The sequence below is a fragment of the Chaetodon auriga genome, chromosome 9, assembly GCF_051107435.1.
Source record: "Chaetodon auriga isolate fChaAug3 chromosome 9, fChaAug3.hap1, whole genome shotgun sequence".
Lineage (NCBI taxonomy): Eukaryota > Metazoa > Chordata > Actinopteri > Chaetodontiformes > Chaetodontidae > Chaetodon > Chaetodon auriga.
Window position 1 is genome coordinate 21,991,503 of NC_135082.1, and position 13,498 is coordinate 22,005,000.

General features: G+C 43.7%; 1 protein-coding gene across 1 annotated transcript in view; it reads left to right on the plus strand.

Annotated features, from left to right (window-relative positions):
• Positions 1-266: 266 nt before the first annotated feature.
• fgfrl1a (fibroblast growth factor receptor like 1a) overlaps positions 267-13,498 on the plus strand; it is a 65,261-nt gene continuing 52,029 nt past the window's right edge. The window contains exons 1-2 of the mRNA XM_076738823.1: positions 267-618; positions 1,882-1,985. Of these exons, the coding sequence (XP_076594938.1) occupies positions 1,925-1,985 (61 nt within the window). The 5' untranslated portion in view covers positions 267-618; positions 1,882-1,924. The remainder of the gene's footprint in view (positions 619-1,881; positions 1,986-13,498) is intronic.

The window sequence follows — 13,498 nt, forward strand, 5'->3', positions numbered from 1 at the left end:
GTTCCTCCACGATGATTGGTCCGCTCTCTGATTGGCCTCTCCTCTGATTGGCTGAAAGTTCCGTACTCGGACAGTCGGTCGACGCAGTTTGTTTTCTCGCCTGCGGCTGAAGTTTGGACGGTGAACCGCAGCTGGAGGCGATGTGGATTTAGCTTTCGGCTTTTTCGTGTTTGTAATTGTCAGAGTCGTCACGTAAACAGGCGGGACATGTGGACATAGTTTTCCTCCTCGCTCTGTCTTTTCCCGGTCCTCTTAGTGGTCTCGAGCGTTTTCCATGCGGACTGTCATTCAGAAATACTACAGCTCTCAGTCTGAGCGCTCACGTGTTTGACCTCAGCCGATATATTTTGAATTATTTTCTACATGTCACACTTTTGGCTCCCTCGGTTGAAGCTTTCTTTGTGAGCTTGGTCGACTTGTTTGTCCAGAAGTTGGCGTTCCGCTGACAGACGCGTCTCTCTGCATTTGTAAATCATTATTGGTGAATCTCGGATTAAGTTATCGAAGTGATAATTGGAAAGGAGGTGAAGAAGTGTTTTCGGGATAAAGGCATGGTGTATGTGCGGGTCTGCAGAGGGTAACACACTGTGGCTGTCTCATCACTGCTGGGAGTTTACAGTAAGTCCAACTATTAACAAGCCAAAGTCAGTTTAATATTTCTCTAATGTTTGTTAATGTCTGTTATCACCTTATCACAATTTCTTTCCCTGTTTGACTACAGACCTTTATATTGCCACAGTGAAGTTTAAAAGTTTTAATTTTAATCAAATTTATGTCATATTCCTGGATAATCAAGGGGCTACTTGAACTAAACTTTTGTCACATATGTGAATAAGTGACTTAAAACCGTGTTACAGCACTTTGACTGCATGTATGAAGTACAGACAGCACATAGTAAATGTGGTGTAATAATGTCATACAGTGGGAACATGGTTTAAGATGGTTACACCCTGGTTTTAAATTAATTTACATGTAAATGATTGATTTTGAACAAGCAATAAAGAAAAAAATCATTAAATCTCCAGTCCGGGATCCTCATAATGCAGACAGGTTGCAGACTCTTTTCCCTCTTAAACACACTTTTACTCTTTTCCACAGCCTCTTTCAGCTCCTTTGCTTGCTGTTTATTGTAAATGTTGATAATAAAGATGGTTCAGGACACGACTTCTGCCAATGAAAGTGCTGCTAAACCTGAATTCCTGTTCAGGAGAATCTTTAACTTTTAGGTGTGTTGCAGTTTTTGCTGAGGTGAACCTCTGAGGTTGACAGACACTGATCAAAGATCCAGCATGTGAAGCACTGAAATAAGATCTCATCAGGTTCAGGGAAGAATTTATGTGGCGGAAAGATTAAAACCAGTGTAAGGAGAGACATATGGACAGGTGGACATAATAAATCTGCACGCAAAATAGTTTGACTTCCAGAAAATCTCTGCTCCTGTGCAGCGAACACAGACTTTTGTTGAGCCTGATAATGTTTACAGACTGAATACACAGAATGGCAGAGATTAATGGTGTCACAGTAATTTTAATGCTTTCCTTTATTAAGGAATATCTTGATTATTTATGTTAAAATTCAAGGCCGGTTTGCGAATTAGACGCTCACCAGCTGTCAGCCACTTGGCAGTAAATTATGTTCTATTTCCATGTGGCCAGCAGTTATTTTGGAAGCAATTCATTAAAAAGAAAAAAAAAAAACATCGTGGTTAAATAATGAATGTGGCTGGTGCATGCATTTTTAGGATAAATCACTCTGACAGTGGACACAAAGTGATGATTTGCATACAGAGCATACAGGCGCCATGTCTCCTAATATAGAAATCTCACCTGTTATCCTTTAATAAGCAACATCGTATTCTTCTCTTGTGACATTTCCTCTCAGATCAAAGAGGCCGAGCGTTCTTCTTCCTGCAAATCAAACCAAAATGGAGCTCCTCTGGGTCTTTCTGTTGCTGGAGATGATTCTGGTGTCCGCCGCTGCCAGGGGTGAGTAACAGGTTTCACCAGAGACTTGGAGCTTTGCAGTCATCAATACCAGCAGTAAGCTGATGTTAGTGCGATAAATCACTGCAGCTGCCATCGCTATCTGGCAGGACTTATGAAAAAACAGTCTTCCAGAGGTTCACCTGGGTAAACTTACCGTAGCGAGATTTCCTATTTTTGCATTCTTGCTGTCACAGAGCTTTTCCAGCCCCAGAAGGATTTGTTTGAAACATGGTGGTACGATTGCTTTGACTGTGGTTTCAGACGCAGCTGTCTCATGAGAGCTGGAGGTATGACGGGAGGATTTTAGAAGCTGCAGGAGTGACCCTATCTGATCCCTGTCGTTTTCAGCGTTTCCATCATAATGCTCTTTGGAAGTGCTTTAATTGTGTGCTTTCTAAACATCTTTGTTATCACTTATTGGCTCATTCTGGTCTGAAACATTTGCTCAGATTTTGGAATATCTGCAGACGCTTGTCCTGGCCTGAACCGTATTTAATGAAATGCTTTTGCTCTTTAGACAGTCGGTGAACCTTTGACTGACTCTGTTATTCAGTTACTGTCAGGAATTCGTGCACTTGCCTGGCAGTTGTGTGGTTTTCTACCTCTGCTATTTTGCGAGGTCAACTTTATCGGCCGCGGAGTAAAAATTAGCATTTCAACTCGAAAGCTAAATTGAACAACCCCACCGGGCTGTTGGTGGTCAGGGTCAGATACGGAGCACTACCCTCACAACTCAGCACGCTACCTTGTTTCTTTCAATGAAGCTAAACATAATAAAAGCAAACAACAACAGCTACAGAGGCTGCACGTAGATGAGAACGATCCCCAGCCTGCAGGCATCATGGGCAGACGGTCGCGGAGTTGGCGCCCGTTCCAGAGATCACACCGATGATGAGTTTTCAGCGGGAACAAAGCTGCATTCAGCGAGGCGAGGCCGAGCCAGCGTGCAGACACGGGGCCAAAAGTAAACACAGGGCCATAGACCGCAAAGAGATGAGATTAGATTAGCCTATTAGGGATGTTTGCTGTGCAATGCCACAGCATTTCCTCCCCCTCGCCGCCTGCAGTCTGTCAATGAAACCAGGGCAGGCAGCAGAGAGAGACAGCAGGCGGGGGTAAGGGTGGAGGAGAGAGATGGAGGGAAAGGAGAGAAAAGTTGGCCCCAGGACAAAGGAGGGCTTAATGATGGATGGCAAAAGAGGAAGAAAGGAGAGCAGAAAAGGAGCTGAGGGGAAGGAGTGAGTGAAAAAATAGACAAGGGAAGGAAACAGATTATAGGAGGGGTGCGAGAGCGAGGGCATGAGGAGGACAGAGGGGACGAAATGCTCTTATGAACCTATTACAAACTAAAGTTCTCCCTTATCTTGTGACACTTGGTGTAAGTTGTGACTCTCTCCTCCTCTCTCCTCCTCTCTCCTTCTCTCTCCTCCTCTCTCCTCCTCTCGCTTGGTTTAAGTGCAGGATTAACACTGGAGAAATCTAAGTCAACGTTTGTTTCCACATCTCAGAAAAGTAATACAGAGCGCAAAGTGTGACGTTTCGTTTTTAGCAGGAGTCAAAAAATTGTTTGTTTCTATGCAGCCCGATTTAAAAGGAGGAGTAGTTATTGTTATTTTTGGAATTTCTTCTGTTCTTGTGTGTGTCACACTGACTGAAGTCTATGAAGAGGCAGTTGAAAGACTTACAGTACAGCGGTGTGTGTGTGTGTGCGCGCGTGTGTGTGTGTGTGTGATGAGAGGGATGCTGGGATTTGGTGGCCCTCTGATCTGAGTTTCATACCATGTAATTGTGAATTTGTGGTTTTGAGTAATCTAGCGTGTCATCTTTTCTGTGTGTGTGTGTGTGCCGTCTTTGACGTTCCCTGTTTATAGCATGTAGCTTAAAGTTAAACCAAACAGAAGAATTAGCTGAAGCATGAACAAAAAGAGCAGGATTACAGATTTTTTTAAAACCAGGAGACAAACTCTGCTAAATTCACCTGCAACTCATTTTTGCTGTTTTAATCTTCAACAGTCCAACATGTTTGTAGTCAAGTTTTGGTCAGCGTAGCTTCCTTTCCCCTCAAACCGTCCTCTCAGGCAGGGCTGTTTTATTGCTGACCACAACTTCCACTAAACAATCACAACTTATTTGTGGCCTTACACTATTTAAATTGCTCCTTTTTCATGAAAAATTGCACATTAAGTGACAGTAATTGCATCAATTTTTTAGAAAAGCAGCTGACAGTCAGTCATTTTTGGCAACAGCAGTTACACAAAGATGTTTGGCGTCCGATTGAAAACTGACCTTTAGCTGAAGTGAGAGTTACCGAGAACAACCGCAGCGATCTACCGTTGGCCACGAAGCAGCTTCACTGTGCAGTTAGGAGTTATTTTGCTCAGTCGTACCAGGACATTAGTTGACGAGGAACAAAACGGAAACTTTCGAGTGTGTGTTTCTCACTGTAGCTGAAAAGAATCAAGCCAGTGACCAATAATAGCATATCTTAAACTCTAAAGATCCATATAAGACAGCCTTTGGGGAAGTGGGACTGATGCAGGTCATGTCATATTTTACCCCCAGATGTGGCAGTTCAGCCACTCATAATCCAGATTTCTGGTCTTTCAGCACAAAATTCTATCAAACAGCTGACAAAATCATTAGAAATGATGGAAAAGCTTCCTCTCACTGTCCGCCCCTTGTTGCTTTCTCCACTGCGCTCAAAGAAGTGACGCAGAGAAGCATTTTTATTAGTTACCGCTGAGATATCCCAGAGAGATATGCATGCCGGAGGTGGGTTACTCAGGGCAACTGTATAAACAATGAACAATAAAAAGCAAAATATCACAGCGCACATCATGACATTTCAAATTGAAAACATCAACTCTTTTGTGTCCTCATCTGTCTGGGCAGTCCCCTTTGCACACAAGGTTTAGTTACAGTACATGTAATGGCGCTATTGTATAAATCCAGGAAGTACAACAGCACTGAAATTTCTCTAAAGGACGGCTTATTATATTAAAGAAATAGCAGACTGAAAGCACAGCCCTGTACTGAAATATAGACAACAAACTGACTCTTTTAATGGTAAATGAATAGATACCAGAAAGGTCAAGTACTTTTAATGACTGTGACTGGCAGTTTCTTGGGGGGCCGAGCATCAGATGACACTGGGGGCTGTTTTCCACTTTCAGCGCCGATTGGCGAACGGCAGCAGGAACAAGTGGAGCCGCTAAGGTCCAGGCTGGACTGCTGCAACAGACAAAGAGAGAGAGAGATAGAGATCGAGAGAGAGAAAGGAGGGAAAAGGGTAGCTAAAGAGGGGGGACAGAGAGAAAGAAAGGCAGACGGAGATAAACCCAGAGGAAGAGACAGAGAGAGATAAGGACGCAGTATTTATGCTGTTGTTGCAGCAGATGAAGAGTCACAAAATGTGCACTGCAGAGGTTTGCACAAAAGCAGTGTTTGAACCAGAGTCTGCACCTCTGTGTGTGTGTGTGTGTGTGTGTGTGTGTGTGTGTGTGTGTGTGTGTGTGTGTGTGTGTGTGTGCGTGGCTGAGCCTGACACTGAGCAGATGAGAGATTAACATTCTCCTCTGTTAGATGAACAACATCGAGCTTGAATACAGGGGTCGGAGAGTAGAAGGAGAGTGTAGTATGAATACTTTTTCCGCTGTGATTTGACAGTTTAGGAAAAGTGCTTTTTCACTTTCTTGACTTAAATGAGAGGATCGATAACACTCTCATGTCTGTAACGATGCAACAACAGCCAGGAGACAGAGAGTTAGCCTAGCTTAGCACGAAGACTGAAACGAGGGGTAATTACCTAAGCTAACTCTCCTGACTGTAGCTTCATATTGAAGGGACAGATTTGATTGTCTTCTCATCTAACTCTTGGCAAGGAAGCATATTCGGGTTTTAGGGAGGGTCAACGTTGCATTTTGAAAAAATAAATGCGTTAACTGTTACTTTCTGTCAGCTGACGATGAGGCGGGTGACAGGTGAGGAAGAATATACCAAAAAGCAATCAAAATTTGCCCCGAACAGATCAAGCGTTTGTTGGTTCATACGCCTGTGTTTCTGCACGCACACGCACACACACAAACACATGTACGTTAACTGTGCATGTGATGTGAAATGCCACGTGCATGTCAGATGGTTATCAGCACGTCAGATGTTATTTACATAAGCCATCTGTTAAACGCTTCACGGTCCAACAAGTGGAGCAGGGCCGAGAGTAACAATAATAATAATAATGTGATTATTGAAGTCACTCCAGCAGTCTTTCATTTTTCATTCACCTACATGTGTGTCACCACATCACACTCCTGTCTCATCTGCCACTTCCTGCCCAAACCCTTGAAGCAGACGCAGAAAAGACAGATGATGAGTGTGGGTTTGTGTACATTGTTTCCTAATGCACGCTTCTGCCTAAACAATTTAATGTTTTCCATGTGATCGTGCTGCGTCGACCACCCATTATCCAGAGGGAGGGAGAGGAGAGGGAGACAGGGATGAGAGGGCTCATTTGTTGTTCTACCAAGTGTATTAAAAATGCATCTTCATCTTGATGAAGCTGCCAAAACAGAGTCGCACGCGGCGCAGCAGAGGAAGAGACGAAGAGCATCGTCACTGCGGACAAAGACAGCGCAGCGAGTGTAAACAGCCGCATACACAGATGCTGGAAAAGTACACAACTAGAAGACGCTACCCATAAATATGACTTAACACATGTAAGCACGCACTCACAGCCCACAGTCACTTAACAACCTCCTGTCCCACACACTCATTACTGAGGAATGTAATTAGCACGCTAACACTAACAATGATACGTAGGAGAGAATTGCGGTTAGGTAAGAAGGACTGGAGGAGGAGGAGGAGGAGGAGGAGGAGGAGGAGGAGGAGGAGGTGCGCAGTCACCAGAGATGCAAGGAGTGGATAACTAGCTAACTTTTGTAGAAAAGTAGTAGACACCTAGATAAACAGAAAGGTGTGTTTCTAACGTTCGGCCCCTGTTAGACGCATGTGTAACAGATTTAGTGTTTTACTTGTTTATCCTTCAAACCTCACACAGAATGGATGAAGGAGCACGACAGAGAGGAGGGAAAAGTGTCTTTAAGGGCCACGACGGCATGAAAAGATGAGCTCTATTCCTCCTCTTTGCTCAAAGGGAGACTCATCTAAGTTTTCATCCTAATAAACGCTTGTCTTTGGACAATATTAGTGCTGCTGAAATGAGATGAGGTATTTTGCATTTTGGCAGACAGCGTGTGGTTCAGGGCAAAAACTAACCATTCATTTCTTTATCTACTAATCTGCCAATTATTTCCTTGATTGATAGAGTCATAAAATAGTGGAGCTGCAGCTTCATTCAGAGGATTGACATTCAGAGCCTGCACGTCTTTTCTTTTTTCATGTCTATTCATTCTGTGTTAATCTGATATTTCTGCACAGTTGCAGACAAAGATTAAACTGCGCTAATATTATTAGTATTACGTTATTTGCAGAATTAGATTTTCGTGTTGTTTATCACTCGTGATAAAGTCCAAATGTCAAAATTTGTTGAATGCCTGCAACTATTTATGTTGAGGAAACAGGAGTTCTATTCATTAAAGCAAACTGATTTAATAAAAAAGACTAATTCATTTATTCAGATGAATCATTTTGTTCAGATTGAAGATTTTGCTCAAGGACTTTTTTTTTTAGGGTGACATAAAATGTGACTTCAGCCATTCAAGCTTCATTCAGAAACTTCAATAGAAGCTTTGAATGTAGAATAACAGTGAAGATAATGAAGAATATCCATCCAAGTATCCCAGAGTCCAAGTTGCGTTCACTGACCAACACTCGGAAAACCGAAGATGTTCAGTTTGTTATCGTGAAACGCAGAAAAGCAGCAAATCCTCATGTTTGAGTAGCTCCAGGGAATCTTCTTCTGAATGATTCATCAAGTGTGAAAATAGCTGCAGCTATCGTTAAATAGCTCAAGTGCACTTTCAAAGCCTCTATTGAGTTTTTGTTGACGTAATTTCTGCCTAAAAATCCTCAATTTGAATGAAGTGATTAACTTGATTAAATGAGTCTTTGAATCTAATTCTACAAATAGCATCATACTAATAATATAAGTGTAGCCTCATCTTTGTCTACAGCTGTTCACAAATACTCATTTAAAACAGAATAAATCGACATGCAGAATAAAAAAAGAGATGTGCAGCATTCAAACGTCGATTTAGCGTTCAAATTTCAACATTGTGAATAAAGCTTGGAAGTTTTGAGCTATATGGTACAGCCCTAAAATTTTCACACACAATTAAGGCCTGATTAACCATGTTACTGCATTTTGTGATAAAAACACGTTGTGTTGGTCGTGGTAAGCATCTGCCTGGAGGAGGAGGAGGAGGAGGAGGAGGAGGAGGAGGAGAGCATCTTGATTCCTCATAGAGTAAACAGCTGCATACCACAGACAGATGCTTCAAACACACAACTTGACCTCATTGTAAACAGACACACTCATGGTCTCACATCAGTACATCCCCTCCACCCCGCTCCTGTTTTTTTAAGCATGCAACGCGTCCTAAGTCCCAGCTAACTGTCGTAAATACCATTTGACGTGCTGATGACCGTTATATGGCCTGATGGCGGTGGAGGGCATCTGCCTGCCAGCCTCAGTGTTTGCGGTGGAAGAGCTTCATCCAGACCACCGTAGACGGGTGAGACTTTGATCAGCATCCACAGATGAGGGTGCGTATGAGTGCATGTTCTCCAGCATGGGACCAACAGATCATAGTAATGCTTTTCAGTTATGGAAAAACACATTTCTGGTGTAGAAGCTGATGGTAGAAAGCAAAAAAGGCATAAGAACAAATTTGAGTCTCATTAAAAAGAATGAAGAAACCTTTAAGGTGACAAATTTTAATCATGCATGTGGCTCATTTTGTCCTGTCAGTTAAAGAAAAGCAGAAACAGTCGATGCATGTGTGTGTTTGTTAATTACGTGGTGATTAACAGACAAAGGGAAGCTTCAAAGGAGCAGATGACTCTCTTGGTTCCTCTTGTTAAATCTTAATGTCAGGGCCAAATGCTGTCTTGTTGGCTGTTTGGACAAGTCGCGCTGCGGCTGCAAGTCAAAAATAAGACAGACTGATCGCATGAAAAGCCCCCGAAAAGTTAGCCAGCACCGACATGAACCCATTTTCAGGGAACTGAATGGGGGAGCTTGAGGGTCAGCCCCCCACACCCCACTTCAGCAACCACTGTTCCAGAGTTTTACAGGGCCTGTTAATGTTAAAGGCTATTAGCCCACATTTAGATAAAGTCAATGTTTGCTTTGACTTTGCTAATGGTGGGGCAGTAATGGGGCCGTCTGCACGTCCTCTGTGGGGGTTGATGGTATGTCGTGGTGACGTGAGGATGTGGTGTGTGTTTGTGGAAGGGGTGCAGCAGAGAGAGGAGCAACAGGACAAGATATGATAGCACAAGAAGAGACAAAGAAAGAAATGTGAGAGTCTTAACAGTTTTAACAGCTACGAGGCTGCAGAAAGCATCTCAGGCCACACTCATGATCTGTACCAGCCCGGCTCAACTGATGTTTACAGAGTTCAAAGTTTAAAAGACTCCATGTTTCTATGGCTGCCACTCACTCACATGGAAATATCCTGATGTCTTGAGGATCTTTATGTTTGAACAGTGTTTGGCTGCACGGCAAACGACTAATGTACAGGGTTAAGATTTCCAAACAGTAAAAGGAAATCTTAGAGAAAGGGAAGATTAAAAATGACAGATTGAGACAAACAGTGCTGCAAACACAGCAGCAGGGTTGAGAACAGAATCCAAAATGCCAAGAATCGGATACCTGTAAAAAAATGTGAATTTCAGTTTTGCTTATCGGTTCCTAAACACATTTAAACTTTTATTTTTGCAAACAAAGGCTACATATCTGCAATAATCTGTGCTCATCACACATCAACGCAGCAGCAGGTCTGTGATTGGCTCGTGAGAAGCCCCTAAGACTTATTTTATTTCAGCTCCACTGTGCTGCCATTGTATTTGTAGATATATTTACATATTTTGAACTTTCTTTCTCCCCTCTTTCTCCTCCTGTCTTCCTCCTCCAGCTCCTCTCTCTCCCGCGTCGTGCGCAGTTATGTGGGACGTGGCGCCACAGTGCTGTATTGTGGTCTCAGTGGGTTTGGGGTATGTTTGGTCAACGCTACAGCACTGCGGGTCAAAGGTCAGCCAGTGGAGCAGGGAGGGGTCAGGGAGAGTGTGTGCGTGTGTGTGTGTGTGTGTGTGTGTGTGTGTGTGTGTGTAAGGGTCAGAGAAAACACATGCCAGCACCGGAGGAGACTGTAATAACACACCAGGAACCCCACAGGACAACACACACACTCTGCTTTCACTCCTTTGTTTCCTCTCTGTCACTCATTCTGTGTCAGAAGCAGAATTATCTAATATTAGCACCTTCAGTGGCAGATAACTCTGATATGAGAGGAGTTTTGGTGTATCAAGACACCAAACATGTTGTCACCATAAGAAAATACAAAGCAGAGTGTATTTCCATTAAAGGGCCAGTTCACTAAAACTACGATGAAAAACACATTTCCTCTTCGCTCCTGGTATCTAACATGCAGATGGATTGGTTTGCAGACAGTTGTCATCTTGTCTTTCTTTTACAATATAGTGAAAGCCGTCCACAGGGAGGTCTGTTACGTGTCTGCACTCTGCCTCGTCTTCATCTGTCTGTTCTCTGTCACTTTCTATCTCGCTCTCTGACGTTTTAATTCCTCTGCCACTTTCTTTGTCTCTGCTGGTTTCTCTCTTGCCTTGTCTACCCTTCAATCAGACCCTTTCCAACCCTTTTAACCCCTCCTACCACACACACACACACACACACACACACACACACACACACACACACACACACACGCACGCTCAGTCTCCAGCTGTTATTCCTGGTGGCGTTACAAATGAGACGTTGAAAGGTGATCGCTGCGACGGGAGACGCAGATCCTTGTTTTCCTTCAGCTTCAGCCTGTCAGGTTGGGTTTGCTGGGGGGGGCGACGCAGCTCCCAGGTCAGCTGTGCGTATGCATTTGTGTTATTGGCCATGATGGACAGAAAGACAGAAGCACAACAGCACCCCGCACCAAAAATACCGCCGTTATGACCTCCTCAGCCTCAAATGAGATTGACATGTTATGGACGGTCAGCTGCGCTCTCTCTCCTTGGTTGTTTATTAGACATTCAGATGACCTTTGACCCCAGGAAGAGGAGGCTGATGAGGGGCAGGATGTTAAGGCGGACGGCTTTAGGAAATACTTTTTGTAAGCTGTTGATGCTTCTAGCTTTTACATACTATGTTGAGCTCTTATTCGCGTCAATTAAAACATACACAGCATGTAGTAATGCCGTCATAGCCGCTCAGTCATGTCATATATTCACTTTGCTTACAGCAGGTTGGATTATTTAATCTAGAAGTAGAGGATTCTCAAGGATATGCAAGGTCAAGATGTTGTTTCATGTTTTTCATGGCTGTGTCCTGTGTACCAAAGCAGGAAACACTGTAGTGTTCATTATTAAAGGGTCACAAATGGCAGTGGGAGCAGTTCTGGGCTGGTTTTCCTCGTTGTGGCGTTTGTTGCACAGAGGCCAAAAACCTAAACCTGAAACATGGCACAAAGTTGAAAAGCACCACACATGAGGGGACACAAGCGCACTCGTCTTGTCCGCGGTGCCAGCTGTCGATGTGGAATCCATACTGCAGGGGGAATGTGAGAGGAGTGTGAGAGATGTGGGGGTGGGTTCACCAGACGGGGACTCTGGAGGGGGCAGATACACCGATGGCTGTGTGACCGAACAAACTCATCGTCATCATGCATGTTTGCATTAAGTGTGAAAAGCTGTGCAAAGTTGGGTTATTCTGGAAAAATGACTAGTAAAAGCATTTAAAGCTCTCGGAGGTGGAGGGACAAGCCAGATGTCACAGAGGAGAGAGATGTGGTCATTGTTTAAAAAATGGGGCTAAAAGAGCAAATTTTGAAAGAGGCTGTCCTGGACGGCAGTTTGTATACACAAGAAATAGTTGTGTGGAGATTGAAAAAAGAGAGCTAAACAGAGAAGTTCAAACCGGGCTCACTGTGAGTAAGCGTGAACGTCAGGCTGTCAGGTTCAGAAAGCTCCAGAAACCCTCGGACCCTGTTCCCCAAAGCTGTGCCGGGGACGAGGTTTCTGAGGCAGTTCAAGACAAGATGGAACACAGTGGCACCTTTAGTCTGCCTTAAATTTATGGATTTAGCAGAGCACCAGGTGAGTTGTACGTGGGGTGAATGTGGCTTTAAATGAGTGGCCTGGCCTTGAACTTGTTGAATCTGGCTCTAAAAGCCGTCGTTTTTATAGTACAAAGTTGTAGGTTTTGATTCAATTCTGCTTTGTCCAAACCTTCAGCACCTGGTTTTACATCGAGGAAATTTGCCTGTGCAGAGAATGTGGCCCTAAATCTACGAACCTGGAAGAGGGACCCCTCCTCTGTTGCTCTTCCTGATGTTTCTTCCTTTTTTTTCCCCCCTTTAAATAGTTTATTTTAGGAGTTCTTACCCACCTGAATCAAGGGTCTTGGGACAGAGAGCGCTGTGTACCGTACAGATTATAAAACCTATGGAAGCAAATTGTGGCTTGGCAGTTTTGGCTATTTTGATCTAAAAGAAACGTCTACAACGAGCTCGAACTCTGCACATAAAAGTTCATGACCCAGACAGAGTGTTACGACACAGTGTGGTCGAAGTATTTCTGGACTTCACATGCAGCCAAAGTAGACAGCGCATCCTGTGTTGATTATTGTTAATAATTTGCAAAACAGCAGAGAATGGCATGACGGGCATTTCTTGCATTTTTCCCAAAGTAACAGGATTTCTTGCATTTTTCCCAAAGTAACAGGCAAAACATTGACACAGTCTGTTTAAAACAAAAAAAAAAAAAGTATCCTCAGATATTGGTTACAGCCGCAGTGAAATATCCCAGGACGTTAATCTCCTGCCGGTAACCACACAGTGCTGACGTCTGGCTGAAAGGCCCGCAGACCAGTTAGCTGTGTTAATTATTTCCCACCACACGGCCCTTCATCACACTGGTCAGCTCAGCATACGTATTATCCAGAGGTAATCCCTCTGTTGTGCTGGCACCATTATCACACAGGGACACAACAGGCCTATTCTTCCACATGTAATTAACAAAGGTACTTACAGGCTGCTTTCTGGGATTTAACTGTTGTGTTGTCGGAGCTTTAGAGGAGGCAGTCGGGTGGAGAAGGTGGAGGGAGAGGAAAGCTCTCAGATCAGGGGTGTTGGGGAGGTTTAGGTTTAGGTGTGCAGCAATAACCACAGAGGGAGGGGAGGTTGGTTTACCCTGTCTGCTGTATGGAAAATGTGAACTTTACATGAGCTAAGAAGAGTTTTCAGCTTTGTGGCGATGCATTTTTCAGATAATCCCGTGGATTCTTGGATGGTTTATTTATTTGAGAATTATCTCAACCCACAGAG